We start from the raw sequence: 13,620 nt of genomic DNA, 5'->3' as shown, positions 1-13,620 counted from the left end.
CGACATCCATTGTAGACCGGGCCTTATTCTTCTTGCGGTCGAAGAATAATGAACTGTGATTGGTCAATTTTTTACGACTCCGACTTTCGACATTCATTGTAGACCGGGCCTCATAGACGAATTTGAGGAGAATAATCGACTGTGATCGGTCAATTCTTGCGACTCACGACTTTGCGACTCGCATTGTAGACCCAGCATTACGTATCTTTTCAACGAGGTGAAAATGCGAAAAGTGAGAAACGTTACTAGAGTATCTACGATTTCATTGGTCGAAATCTAGTAATGTTCACTTTCCGCATTTTTAGTTCGCGCGAGAGATACCAGATACGTAATAGGCCATAGGCCTCCCTTGTTTCATTTCAATCTTCAATCTTCACCTTCTTTATGAAAATATGGCATATAGCATATAGCATGGCAAATCAGGCAAATGGCAACAAATGGCATAGGGCATAGGCAATATTTGAGTGTATTCAATTCAATTCAATCAAAGTGTATTCGAGCGTAGCGAAGCGGTTTGTTGTGTAATCAGTTATCAGTGTACGATACGAGTTTGTGTAATAACAAGAACAACAAGAAAATCGAAACTGATTGAAACATGAGTAGAACGTCGTATCTCGACCTCGACAAATAACGAATGTTCAAGTATCCGCCGACTGCTGACTGCTGACACTCGCGAATACGTAATACGTATATTATTTGTGAATGTTAACGAAAGATAAATGAGTTTGCAAGATAGCCTGTTTTCCGAGGATGTTGAATACGACGTAACCATCTTTATGAAGGATAAGACGCGTAAGAGGTACGAGAATATTATAACAAGCTTCTTAGAATAGAGTATTACCACGGTGCAAGACGACATCTTTGGAGGTTAAGGTATAGTTTTCTCACGGTTCGTATATTCGTTGAGGTCGCAAACACACACATATAAAACAGTTTTGTTCTTTCGTTTCCTTTTTGATCTTGATTTGACTATTTGGTACATTATCATATCTGTATATCTGCATACATATATACATATAATGCATTGGCGAATACTAATACTACTATATCGTGTCGAACAAGAACTCGGATCTGAAGAATAAGATTACTGTGAGTGACCGAATCGCAGAGTGGTGAGTGGCGAGTGGCCCTGGACAGCCCCTGGATTCCCATGCCCCATGTCCCACGCTCAGGATAGAATAGAATTTATTAATAGCGCAGGAACACAGGATATATATATATATATATATATATATATAAAAGTATGTATGTACGTACAGAGTTTTCGTTTTCGCTAGAGTACAAAAAGTCGAATCGTACGTCCATTTTTTTTTTATTACATTCTACTGCTCTATATTTATGTTTGTAAATGATTTTATGTTATATATGATTTGTGCTGCGTAAATTAATGTAAATAGTTTTGGTGCACTTTTATTGCCACAGCCGATACATTCATAAATATTTGTACATATTTGCATCCGTAGAACGGTACATCGACATTAAAATAGTAAAATAGTAAACGCCTAAAAAGTTTTATGTCTCACAGTCTCACATCAGATTGTACATTTGCAAATGCATATTTCTTTCCATGTGCAATATTAGTATTAGTTCATCCTGGGAATATTTAATATAGAGTAAAGTACAATTTTTTTGTCGATTTTGAACATGTACGTTGATTCTTATGCACGTGGTTACGTGACGTCGTGAATAAGTACGTTAGTAGTCGCATGACCACATGCTTACATGTTACGTGATATAAAACAGCACGCTCTGCTTTTTCCTTGCAGGAAAAAGGGAACGTAAATACGTAAATAAACTGAATTAACGTGGTTTCTCGCCATTCGCGGCATTCGCGCTCATTAGAGTCATTAGGCGACAAAAGAAGAGGTCGAGGAAAACGTTGTGACATGATGACATTGATGACTGTCTGACTGATGATGGCAAATGAGGCGAGTCGTAAGATACGCCGATGTCTACGCGGTCTACGCCGACGCTACGCGTAACGCGCGAGTCCTCGTGAAACGAACAAGACTTACGAGACGAGTCAGACGTCAGACGTCAGACGAGGGAGAAAGTGAACGGGTTATGTAAAAGTTAGCTGACGTTTATATATCGTGTGTTTCGCCTCTTCCCCTTCCATCCTCGTCTCGAGTCTCGAGTCTCGAATCAGTGCCGTAAGGCATTACGTTCACCAAAACGAACGGAAACCTACTGCGATACCCCAAACCCAAACAGCACAGTTCGCTCGCGGCTCGATCTCACTTTCAGCGAGAAACGCGTTCTTTCTTTTCAGTCTTTTCACTTTTGCAGAGTGCTCGTCTTTCCGCCTGTCAACTCGTATCGTCGGTACATAATACACCAGCTGATACAGGACCGTTTCCCAGATTTGCTGCATACATTCTCGATCGGCCAAGGCTCAGCTAGACGTACCGTAGTATGCTACAAGAGCGATGTGAAAAGGTACAGATATGACAAAGTGCCAAGATGCTTATTCTTCTCAGCTTCGATGTCCGCTAAGTTGCGAATTTTCTCGCTAAAATATTCCATCGATTTATTCATTTATTTGAACCGCAAGTATTTGAACGCGCAAACGAAAGTGAACGTGATCGAGCGTGTCTCTCGATCGTAAGATTTTTCTATTCCGTCTGTATCTTACTTACTTTGGAATCACAATCATGATTCCGAAACATCAAAAATGGTTTTTCTTTCCAAGTGTTTGGGATAAGACAAATCTTATCCCAAATGCCATATTTCCAATTGATTGCTCTAGTTTTTTTTTTTTTTTGACACAAGAATATTTTTAAAGAAAGCTGGGTTCAGAAAAATGACATTTTTATTTTTGTTATAAAGAGATTGGGATTCACCGAATGTTCTTGAGTGTAAAACAAATTGTACGACGAGACAAAAGGATACGACTCGCGGAATGGGTATCGAAGGCCGACGCTCACCCTCGACATCTCCAGAATGCAAACTGCAGCGACAAGGTTATTATGAATATAAATTTATTGATGACGAATAATCGTCGTGTCATGTGACAGGTACTTTTAAAACAGTTCCGTTGCGAGATACTTGAAATTTTTATTTGTTTTTAGCTAGGTCAGTACCAACGGTAGAGATTTATAGGCCGCCAGCGGCTAGGAGAGCTAACACGTGCTCTGGGATAAATAGTACACAGACACAGATACAATCAACTGCAGATATCTCTTCGGTCAAGTAAGGGTTACTAACGTATTATTTTTTAAATCATAATTATTGTATAATCGTTATATGATATACATGCGCATATACTAGAATGTATCTAGAGTGTACTCGACGCGTGGCACATACATAGTGAGCGTATTTTTTATTTTCAAGTTATAATTTTACACGATAGATACTAACGATTTCAAACATGTTGTCAATATATATATATATATGTGTATGTGTACGCAGAAATGTACGTCAAAAACGACCTGATCGGGCGGTTTACATACCTAGACATCGCAGAAGTTTAGAAACTGAAGATAAGAAGCCGCAAAGTCTAAAAAATTCTCACGCGACATTAAACGGAGATTCAAATATAAATAATAATTCCAAATTACAAGATGTATGTTGTGGTCAACAAAATATAGACGATACGACTCGATCATTGAACGATCAAATCTCCGAGAGTCGCGATACGAAGATCGAGGATGAACATTTCCCGCGAGAGATTTCAGAAAACGTAGTTTCTTTAGATTCTGGGAAGATGTCCGATACTCGCGGTAATACCGAGCACATATATAAATTTTCGGAAGAACTGAAAGAAGCGGTGTCAACTTTGTCCGAAGAGAAAGAAACTGTCACAACTAATAATACTGACGAAAATAATACTACGTCCAATCTATTAAAATCTTCCAACCACGTTGAAATTAATGACAAACACGTAGGACGGATACAAGAAACTATAAAAGAAAACCACGTCTCGCTCGAACATTTAAGTTGTAACGATGTAATTGATTACAAAGATAGACAACTAGTTGAACAGAATGTAGTATCGGATATTCTAATATTTTCCGATACCGTTCAAAAGAAATCCAAACAGTCTGAACAACTCTCTTCAATTCTTGTAACACCACCTGAGAAAAAAGTAAAAAAGGTAGAAAGGCAAAAGAGCAAACCGGCTGCACCACCTTCTCCACCTTTAAAAATGAACAGAGATGAATGCGATTGGGATAGTTTATTTGACGATAATGGCGATTGTTTAGATCCCACATTGATAGAAGAGGTCAGTATATTACGTATCTTACGTTTTTATATTAAATAACCTTTACTGCGTTTGTCTATTTTGTTGTGTGCAACTAGGTGGTTATTTATATATTGTCTCTCTTTTTCTCTTCCTTTCTCTCTCTTATTTAGCTTACGTCAGCAGTAGGTGAAGTAGTGATAGAACAACCAAAGAACGCGTACAAGACATACAGCAAGCAAGTTGAAGTGTCCAGTGACGAGTTTGCACACGTTGTAGAAATTTACAATTTTCCTTCCGAGTTCAAAACTAGCGATTTAGCGGCTGTCTTCAGCTCTTTTAAGAACGGTGGCTTTGAGCTGAAGTGGGTGGACGATACTCATTGTTTGGGAGTTTTCAGCAGTCCTCTCGTTGGTATGTACATAGATATATGCACACGTGTCTAATAATTTATATTAATATAAAAATAATTGATATGTAATTTGTATATCTTTATTGAAAACAGCTTAATAACTTATTTTGACAAGGAACGTTATACTCGAGAAAATTTACCATTATTTTACATCTGGTACTGCTAATAGTATAATAATCAATACGTCATCATCAATAATACGTGTTGAGAATAGTTTCCTTCCGATAAGCCCAATTTTAATCAGACTTATTGCACGTAGCTACATTCTTTTTTTGCTTCTTTTATTTTCATTTAAGCTGCCGAAGTGTTAGCCTCGAATCATCCATTTGTGAAAACGAGACCACTTAGCGAAGCTACTGCTTTGAGTAAAACGAAAGCTAGAAGAAGCGCAGAATTTTTGCAACCTTATAGGAATCGTCCCGAAACATGCGCCGCCTTAGCTAGAAGATTAGTTACAGGTGCATTGGGTGTGAAGCTTGCCACAGCTAGACAAGAACGTGAGCACGAAAAGAATATATTACGAGAAGCAAAAGGTGATCTTTCAAAAGAAAAAATAGTCTTCAATAATTATTGAGGAGATTATTAAGAGAGATTTTTGCATTACAGAGAAAAGACGATTAGCCAACAAACAACGAGAGGATGTTTGGGAGGGCATAATACCGACAAAGTAGCATCATATATTGCTAATATATAAAGGAATATTTATAAGGATTTATACCTCATTGTGTACATTATACGCATTCACATTATTGTAGCTGCGTAGTTTGGCATAGCCCATCATGGCTCGCATGATGGTATTCTCATATTAGCGCGCATGCGTATATTTGTGCCTTACTCGTCTATTCTTTACATTGATAAATAGAAAATTGAACAACCATTTTCCGCTTTGTGTGCGACAGAAAACCTACGATAATTATCAGTAAATGAGTTCGGTATGTAAACATAGCTATATATAGTAAATATCTGATTATTTAATTGAATAATTATCTTTCAAACCGTGTTGAGACAATATTGTTATCATTTTACATATGAACGTATCGAAAAGTTTCGATGTAAAGAAAAAGTAGCAAAGACGACCAGCAATGGTCACCCCATGTTCCTACATTTTTCTGACACAAGAATGCAATTTTTTTTTCTTTTTTTTTTTTAAGAATATAATATGCAATACTGAGCAATGATTCACTCGAGATTAAAATTTGACATCAGAATTATAAATGTAATGGTAAAGATATAAAACAAAAAACTGAGAATATTTTGCAAATATCTTGATGATTGATCATTGTTATGAGTTTATACACAGCAACAAACAATAATACGTATAGTACAGTAGATTGATCGCAGGACAATAAGTTATTGCTAGTAACAAGATTCTTTCACTCGCACATCGATTCGTTATAGCGATATTTCAAAATATATCTTTACAAGGTTTTTTCATAGTTGGACAACATAATTAGTATAAAAACATTATCGAAAATATTGTGGCGTTAAAATTATATTCCAACGTAATACTATTTTACAGTTTTGACTTATGCCACTTATGTCTGTTACATACATATACATATAAATGTTACAAGCCAACGCACAATCACATTATCTATTTATATTACAGAGTTGCTGAGTATAAAGAGAACAGATGGTATTTTTATATACAATTGTTATCAATGTGAAACAGATAATATGTATATCACCTATCCCTAGTCAATGTACACAAAAGATGCATTACTTACATGTTAATATGTCACGAGTTGATTAAGAGGATTTTTTGTGAGAAAAGAGAAATAAAAATATTTTCTAAAACATAATTTAATATTGTCTATATTGTATTTACATACATCTATGTGTAGTTGTAATAAATACGAAAACTTTTTGAGTTTTCTAAACAAATTTGCAAAATACAAAAAGAAAAAGATGTCCATAATAGAATATATGTTGTTAGTAAGAATAAAATTAATCGATACATTTTTTTTAATGCATTAAATGCATGAAACGCATTAAGGTCTGGTAGTGATATCTGCGAGCGACAAAATTGATGCATGTCCAAGTGATAGAGAGGTCATATAATTGTATTTCTTCAATAATACACATATAAAGTGTGTACAATATTACTTTTTAATGGCAGTATTACATCTTGCGTTTTTCATAAAATACAGCTACATAGTAGCAAATCCATTTGATTATATTATTCTTTCAGTTTGTATTTTTTAACAAATGTTTCTTTTCAATAAAGTTATGGAATCTAATTTGTTTAATATCAAAAGACAATCGAGTTCAGTGAAATGACGTGAGAATCATTACCACTTGCTACCTTTCTTCTTCTTTTTCTGTTGAACTTTGCGTTGTTGCTGACGTGGTCCAGAAGTTTCCACTGTGGAACTATGACGAGGGTTTGGAGATGGCTTAGCATTTGCAGGCATTTTAGTGATATCGCTGTAAAGTAAAATACATTATTATCTTTTTAATGATTAATTCGTCGTACATTTACAGTAATGCAGGGGTGACGCATGACTCATTGTGAGAACGGCCGACTGATGGTTGGTTCCAAGTTTGTATTCCCGACCATCACTCCAAACATGCCTCTCGATTTTTTTCGAAGACTTATCATAGAAAAATTCTCATAAAAATATGCGTCTATATATATATAGGCTATACGTACTAAAGATCACTAGCTCCTGTAGCGACTCCCTGTGTTCCTTTCATAGCGGTATCCCTATTCCTTCTATCCCGCTTCTTACGGAATCCACTACGTTCGTGTCTCGGTAACCATCGCTCTGGATCTGGCACAACATTTGGATCATGGTGCTTTGGTAGTTTACCCCTGCGTTTACGTTTCTTGTGCTTCTTTTGAATTATATCTGATATTGGTTTGCTGGTAAAAAAACCAAAACGTATATGATTTTACTATTCGAATTGAAATAACTTGTTTGAAATATAATATTTACCCAGGCGAAGGTTCGATCTTTTTCTTTACTACTTTAGTCCCGATAACCCAATTGCTGCTTTCTAATGCGTCAACGTCGGTAGTTTCGGCAAGATCATGAAGCGGCGGTAATCTTTTGGATAATGACTGTGCTTTTGTAGGGCAGAACTGTACATAAGCTACTACTAATTGAGCTAGAGTCTTGGTGTCAGACGGTGAGGCATCTACTAATTCTTGCAGAATGTCAGCAGCAATCTTGAGTTCTCCACCACGTAAGTAAAAATTAGCAGCTTGTCGCCACAATTCTCCCAAATTTTCAGTGGTTTCCTGAAAGGAAATTTTCCATGCAACTTAGTAAAAAAGTGTCACGTGGAAAATATGACAATGCATATATCCAATTCATATACCTTGTTCTTTTTATAATAAGCGACTGCATTTGTTAGAGCGGCCGAAGCTCTTTCCCGGTCGTTATCAGCTAAGTGAAGCGTAACGAGCGCGCTAACTATTCCAGGCAGAGATCTATCCCTTTCGTTTAGATTCTCAAGAATAGCGATTGCATCTTTTCTTTCATCGTGACTTAAAAGTACTTGCACGCTGGCCAATTTCATAGGTAATTCCTTTTCACCGACTGCGTGTTCGATTAATAGTTTTGCTGCTTCTTTTGGCTTACCTTCTTTACTAAGTTGTACAGCTTTTATAAACATTGCATCTGCTGCAAGCATACGGCAATCTTTCGCAAGATTATTGCACAGTTGGTGACATTGTTCTCCCTGAAAATATATAATAAGCGCGCGTCATCTTAATTTGAATAATGAGACTAATATTACCCCCCCCCCCCTACCACACACACAGTATCATCATACACCAGGCTTACTTGATCAGTGTAAAACGCTAACAAACACTGATTGTATGCGATATTTCTTCTTTGCTTAGAAGTTAATTTGTGCTCTAGACTTTCGTGAGTGGCACTTTTCATTCTCTTTTTACTATCAAAGACATTTTGATCTTTATTCAGGCATACTAAATTGTTGCTAGCTACAGCGACCACGGCAATATCGTCTGGCTTGGCCTTTAGAGCAGCAGTGTACACGGCATGTGCTTCTTTATCTCGTCCTTGCAATTGTAAACAGTAGCCAAGCTGTACACGAATTACACCCAATTCATTCTCAATCTCTTCTTCAGATGCTCCATCTTCCTCCAATCCTTCCTTGCACATTTTCTCAGCAATTCGCAATTTCTTTTCCGCTTCTACTAAAGTAGCTCTATCATCTCTACTTCCTTGGGCGATTAAACAACACGCCGCATTATATGTTAACTCGTAAGTATGTTCGCGTAAGGAAGGAACTTCTAAATCCTAGAAATAATTTTTATATGCTAAAACTATTGATATTTTAATATTAAACTCTTTTGATTTTCTAAAACGCACGTGACTTACAGAACCCTCGCGTGCTAAGTTTCCGAGAACAGCCGCAAGATTTGTTTCTCTTTCTTCTTCATATTCGTCACTTGAATTCTTAATGATATCTCTATATACTGCAAAACATTCTTCATACTTCTCTAGACGATATAATATCTGAGCTTTTAGTTCTTTAATCTTCAGGGAAGGATTTTGCACATTTTCTATTACTTTTAATGCTTCGGGAACTTGATTCAAACGATATAGACAGTACCCTTTCTCAAACTCCATATTCCTAGATTAGAGAAAAAAAATTTATAAAATATTTTATATATATATATATATATATATATATATATATATATATATATGTATATCATTATATAATATTGTCATACGTTGCCAATTTGGGAGTTTTAACAATAAGTTGTAATGCATCGTTGAATTTGGACAGCTGGATGCAGCAAATAATCTTACAGTGAAACGCCGCTTCTTCATCTTGGGAAATACCTAAAACTAAATAACAGAATGTGAATTACCTCATAGTACGCTAAATGACACATTTTGTTTCACAATGCTTTTCGCATCTAAATTGTCTCAAGGAATATATAAATATAATTTTACACAAATACATTAAATGATATGAAAGCGTTACAGCAGCGAGTAAAGATACCAATTATTTTTGTCGTGATTACCGATTTTGCTTTCATTTTAACGAATAATTTAGTTTTAACTTAGCTTACTTCGGTTTGCAGTTTTTAGAGCCCTCTCATATTCCCCATTTTGTCCTAATTTATTTAATTCCGTGTACAATGCAGAAAGGTTACTTTCTTTCGAAGCCATATTTCTCAATCAAGCACAATAAGCACATACGTAAATACGTATACGTGTAACTGACGAACTAACCTCAACTGACAAGTTACGGAGCGGGGGAACAATGGTCACGTGGTACTATTAGTGCCGCCAGAGAAAAGCCTGAGAGAGGAACGTGGTACTACGTAGCCACGTTCATTTTCCGACACTGCCGATAAAACATCATTTTGCGCGTCCTGTGCTACATCTGCAAATGTATATAATATAATGTATGTATATATTGCAGTGTCGGAAAGAGAAAAAGTGAGAGAAGGAGAGAGGACTATTAGATATTTAACATATGTATAACATAAATATATAAAATAAGTTAATACTTATCGATACATGTATATATATGGGTATCTCCTAATCAATTTAAAAATCCGAATACGAGCTAGACAACATCAGGTTTTTATGGAAAATTTTGTTAGCAAAACGAATAATATTTGGGGAACAAGTAACAGAGAATGTTACATAATTTTGAAGTATCTTGACGACGACGGTTTATCGATCGTCTTTTATGGTATGCGGCGCGCGATCACCGCGCTGCAAGAACGATTGCGAGATTTTTACAAATTACACGGTACAAAATTTAATGTCAATTTTCTATAAAATAGAGGTTAGGAGGAATAAAAAAAAGCACATACAAATAAATTTGAAACATTTGTAAACGTAACGTATTTACTTGCGCGCGCGGCGCGCGCCGCCACCGCCGCAGTCAGGCGGCTCGTCCAACGCGCGTGGCTCGCAGTCGCGAGCCGAGCCCCCGAATCCGGCCAATCACGGTCGGCCGCTCTTGCCGCTGCCGCCGTCGCCGCCGGCGCCGGGCCGGCGCAATAGCCGCGACCAGCGAGTGCAGCGAGTGCAGCGACGCCAGTCAGTCGGGCCAGTCGTACTAGGCGCGCGATCGTTGAATAAATCCGTCTCCGTCAATTTCGGAGCAGCGTACGTTCAAAGTCGGGGCGCGGACGGTTGTTTCTATCGGCGATAGACGGCCTTGATACTTGTGTTTTCGTCGACGCTCTCGGAGTACCGTCACCTACGGATATTACTCACAATCAGTCATTCTCCCGATAAATTTCCAACAGGTGTGAACAGGTGTCAACAAGTGTTTGTGCTTCGTGCTGTGGGTGCTGTTCGTGCGATTGGCACTCCTGCATGCTCCTCGATCGTTCCGCGGGAATAATCAACGACGCGCTCAATAATTTCGATCGCTCGCTCGAGACGGAGACGTCGGCGTCGATGCGAAGGTAATATTCGCGGGCGATAATCGCGCTGGTCCTGCCCCGCCATATGTCTGGACTCTGGACTCTCGAATGTAGCATTCATTTACGCGGCATATCTCGTGATTCTCATCGTGTCGTGTGCTTTGAACGCTGTGTGCCGGAATTGTCGTGCGATTATCTCCGATTCTTTTCGAAGAGCGGGAAGAGGGCCGAGAGTGACAATAACGTGAAATCGTATCGTGAAGTAAGTGATTCAAAAGTAATAGAGCACACTGATACAACGCGATCGTTCATTAATATTTCGTATATTTTCGTATATCATGATTCGCGTAGTATCTCGCGTGACGCATCAAGATCTTCAAGATGAATGCGGAACGAATCGAGGCACTACTTCCTTATATAAGTATACTACCTTCCCCTGGGGTACGACCTCGGCGAGGTGGGAAGGTCCAGTACCCAGTACGAGGATTTTACCCAAGCAAAACTCTTGTTCTGCTTGGATAAAAATTCAAAGACGGGGAAGCTAACGTATCCCTCGTCCGCCGATTTAAGTGAATGAACGAACCGCAGCCGGTTCGTCGCGTTTGCTTCGGGAGTGCCGTAATCAAATAATCGGACTAAAAGACTTTTTTAAACGGGAGTGCCGTGTATAGTATCGCGCGAGAAAGACTTTTACTGAAAGTAGTCCGCGCGCGATTGTATAGTTTATTATCCGCGAGTGTTTCTCGCGAGTGTCCTGTGCGGTGAGAGGAGGAGGAGGTCTGAGAGAGGCATCGGGCATCGACGGAGCAACCTTGGGGTAAGTATCATCTCTTAGCTACATAAAATTAATACGTTGTTTCCATTTATTCGACGTGTTTAATTTTAATTTCAATAAGTTAAAAGTAATTAAAGAAAGAAAAGTTATCTAAAGAGACGCGTAAGAATTAACTTTTCAAATGTTAATAATTTTGAGTGCTTTTTTAATTTAAATTTTATGTTTGTATGTTACAGTATCACCGTAGTTACGTGGCTGCATAACTCCGCCCGTTGCGCATCGAATCGGTGAGTCAATGAGAAATTTTTTTATTGAGGTAACGAATCTACGAATAATTAAATTTAGAGCAAAAATATATCTCGCGGTAATGTCGAATTATGATAATTTATAGTATGAAAATATTGTTAATTATTACATCTCGTAGATTCGTTGCTTTAAAATGGATGGGTTAAAATTGATTACGGCATATATTTAATCTTGGTATCACTTATTTATCGATATATTGTGCGATTGTGCTTGAGGACATACTCGCACACTTCGCATGCACGGAGCTCGCAAAGAGCTCATCATCGTTCATCGAGTTATGTTGACAAACTGCCGCGTTTTTTTTATAAATAACTTTTGAATAAATATTTTAAGTACCTACATACAAAATTAAAATTTTCTTACGTTATTTTTATTTTCTTAAAGTAGACACCAAGAAAGAGAAACAAGAAATAAAATATTCTGATAACGTAAAGTCATGATTTTTTTATTTTTTAAATGTATTGTAGTCAATAAATTTTTATTTATATTTTTTTAAAGAATTATTTTTTTTAAGCAAAAGAGATATCATGTTAGATGTTTAGAAAAATAGTATCTGCAGTAGATAGGGAAAAATTGTGAATTAGTTAGATGTTGTTTTATTCCCACACATTTATTCTTTTTCATATGTTTATCCAAGATTAAATATAATATAACGTGATGCAAAAAAGTAATATATAGATATATTTAGAATATTAGTACGCATAAAGAAAAGCGTGCACGATCCATACCGTATACATGAATAAAAAGGGTAAAAAATTTTGGTCTTTATATGCACGTTGTTTTTATAGAAAACGTGATACGTATTATTAATTGATAAAATTTATTTTAATAAAGCATCACGTTTACCCTAATTTTTTGTAACCTATCCATCTATTTTTGATTGAGAACGTGGCTTTATGTCAGTCAAGTAATATATGACGTGAGATTCTAAATATTCTGTCGAGAAACACTAAAACTTTTAAAATTGTTTTAGAGTTGGTCGTATAGTTAAGTACAATTATATATTTAATTTTACAGTAATATATAGATATAAATATATTATATAAAAATAATTTTAGTAAAAAATAAAAAATATAACGAGCTATATTTATATGTAAATTTATAAAGATTTGTAATTATATTATAGATATTATTCAGTTATAACTACGCGATTAATGATTAATTATAATATCTAATTATAATATCACGTGTGCGGGAATTTTTTTTCCGGATCTCACCTCATTTATTTTGCCTTGATACGTTTTCAAGATGCGTGCCGCATAAACAACATGCACAATCATGAGTAAACACGGACATCAAATCTGCACATACACATATATACGTACGGACATGCGATTTAATGCAACACTTCGACATTTTAGAACACTCTGAACATATTAACTTCCGCAAATTTGGAGATATCTATTTATTTCTAATTTTATTATATTTTTCAGTCTTTTCTACCCCTATTTCATATAAAATTCTTTTAAATTCGGTTGATTAGACTTAGTTTTATATGCGATCAAAGTTATGGATCTTTGATCACGTATAAAGCTGGGTCTAATCAACCAAATCTTAAAAAATTATATATG

The 13,620-nt window shown here is 36.5% G+C and overlaps 2 protein-coding genes across 5 annotated transcripts; one reads left to right on the top strand and one right to left on the bottom strand.

Moving 5' to 3' along the window:
- Positions 1–256: 256 nt before the first annotated feature.
- LOC112467740 (coiled-coil domain-containing protein R3HCC1L) lies at positions 257–6,397 on the top strand. 4 transcript variants are annotated; one of them, XR_003042308.1, is made up of 9 exons: positions 257–799; positions 2,290–2,439; positions 2,830–2,963; positions 3,072–3,192; positions 3,412–4,225; positions 4,357–4,597; positions 4,892–5,128; positions 5,202–5,527; positions 6,205–6,397. XR_003042308.1 is itself a non-coding variant. In XM_025036503.1 (9 exons), exons 4-9 carry the CDS (start codon positions 2,903–2,905, stop codon positions 5,264–5,266), a joined length of 1,539 nt encoding a protein of 512 aa, XP_024892271.1. In that variant the 5' UTR covers positions 737–799; positions 1,063–2,072; positions 2,290–2,439; positions 2,830–2,902; the 3' UTR covers positions 5,267–6,397. The 4 variants fall into 4 exon arrangements, 3 of the variants coding, with proteins under 3 accessions (XP_024892270.1, XP_024892271.1, XP_024892273.1); XM_025036503.1 differs by adding an exon at positions 1,063–2,072 and having other exon boundaries at positions 737–799; positions 5,202–6,397; XM_025036502.1 differs by having other exon boundaries at positions 5,202–6,397.
- LOC112467739 (signal recognition particle subunit SRP72) lies at positions 6,381–9,813 on the bottom strand. The gene is made up of 8 exons (XM_025036501.1): positions 9,652–9,813; positions 9,307–9,424; positions 8,948–9,203; positions 8,387–8,866; positions 7,920–8,282; positions 7,535–7,839; positions 7,249–7,461; positions 6,381–7,022 (listed from the first exon to the last, which is right to left on the bottom strand). The coding sequence occupies exons 1-8, from the start codon at positions 9,749–9,751 to the stop codon at positions 6,887–6,889; spliced, it is 1,971 nt and encodes a 656-aa protein (XP_024892269.1). The 5' UTR covers positions 9,752–9,813; the 3' UTR covers positions 6,381–6,886.
- Positions 9,814–13,620: the final 3,807 nt, after the last annotated feature.

The sequence above is a fragment of the Temnothorax curvispinosus genome, unplaced genomic scaffold (assembly GCF_003070985.1).
Source record: "Temnothorax curvispinosus isolate PA1 unplaced genomic scaffold, ASM307098v1 QBEX01017793.1, whole genome shotgun sequence".
NCBI lineage: Eukaryota > Metazoa > Arthropoda > Insecta > Hymenoptera > Formicidae > Temnothorax > Temnothorax curvispinosus.
This window is presented reverse-complemented; position numbering and strand designations above follow the sequence as displayed.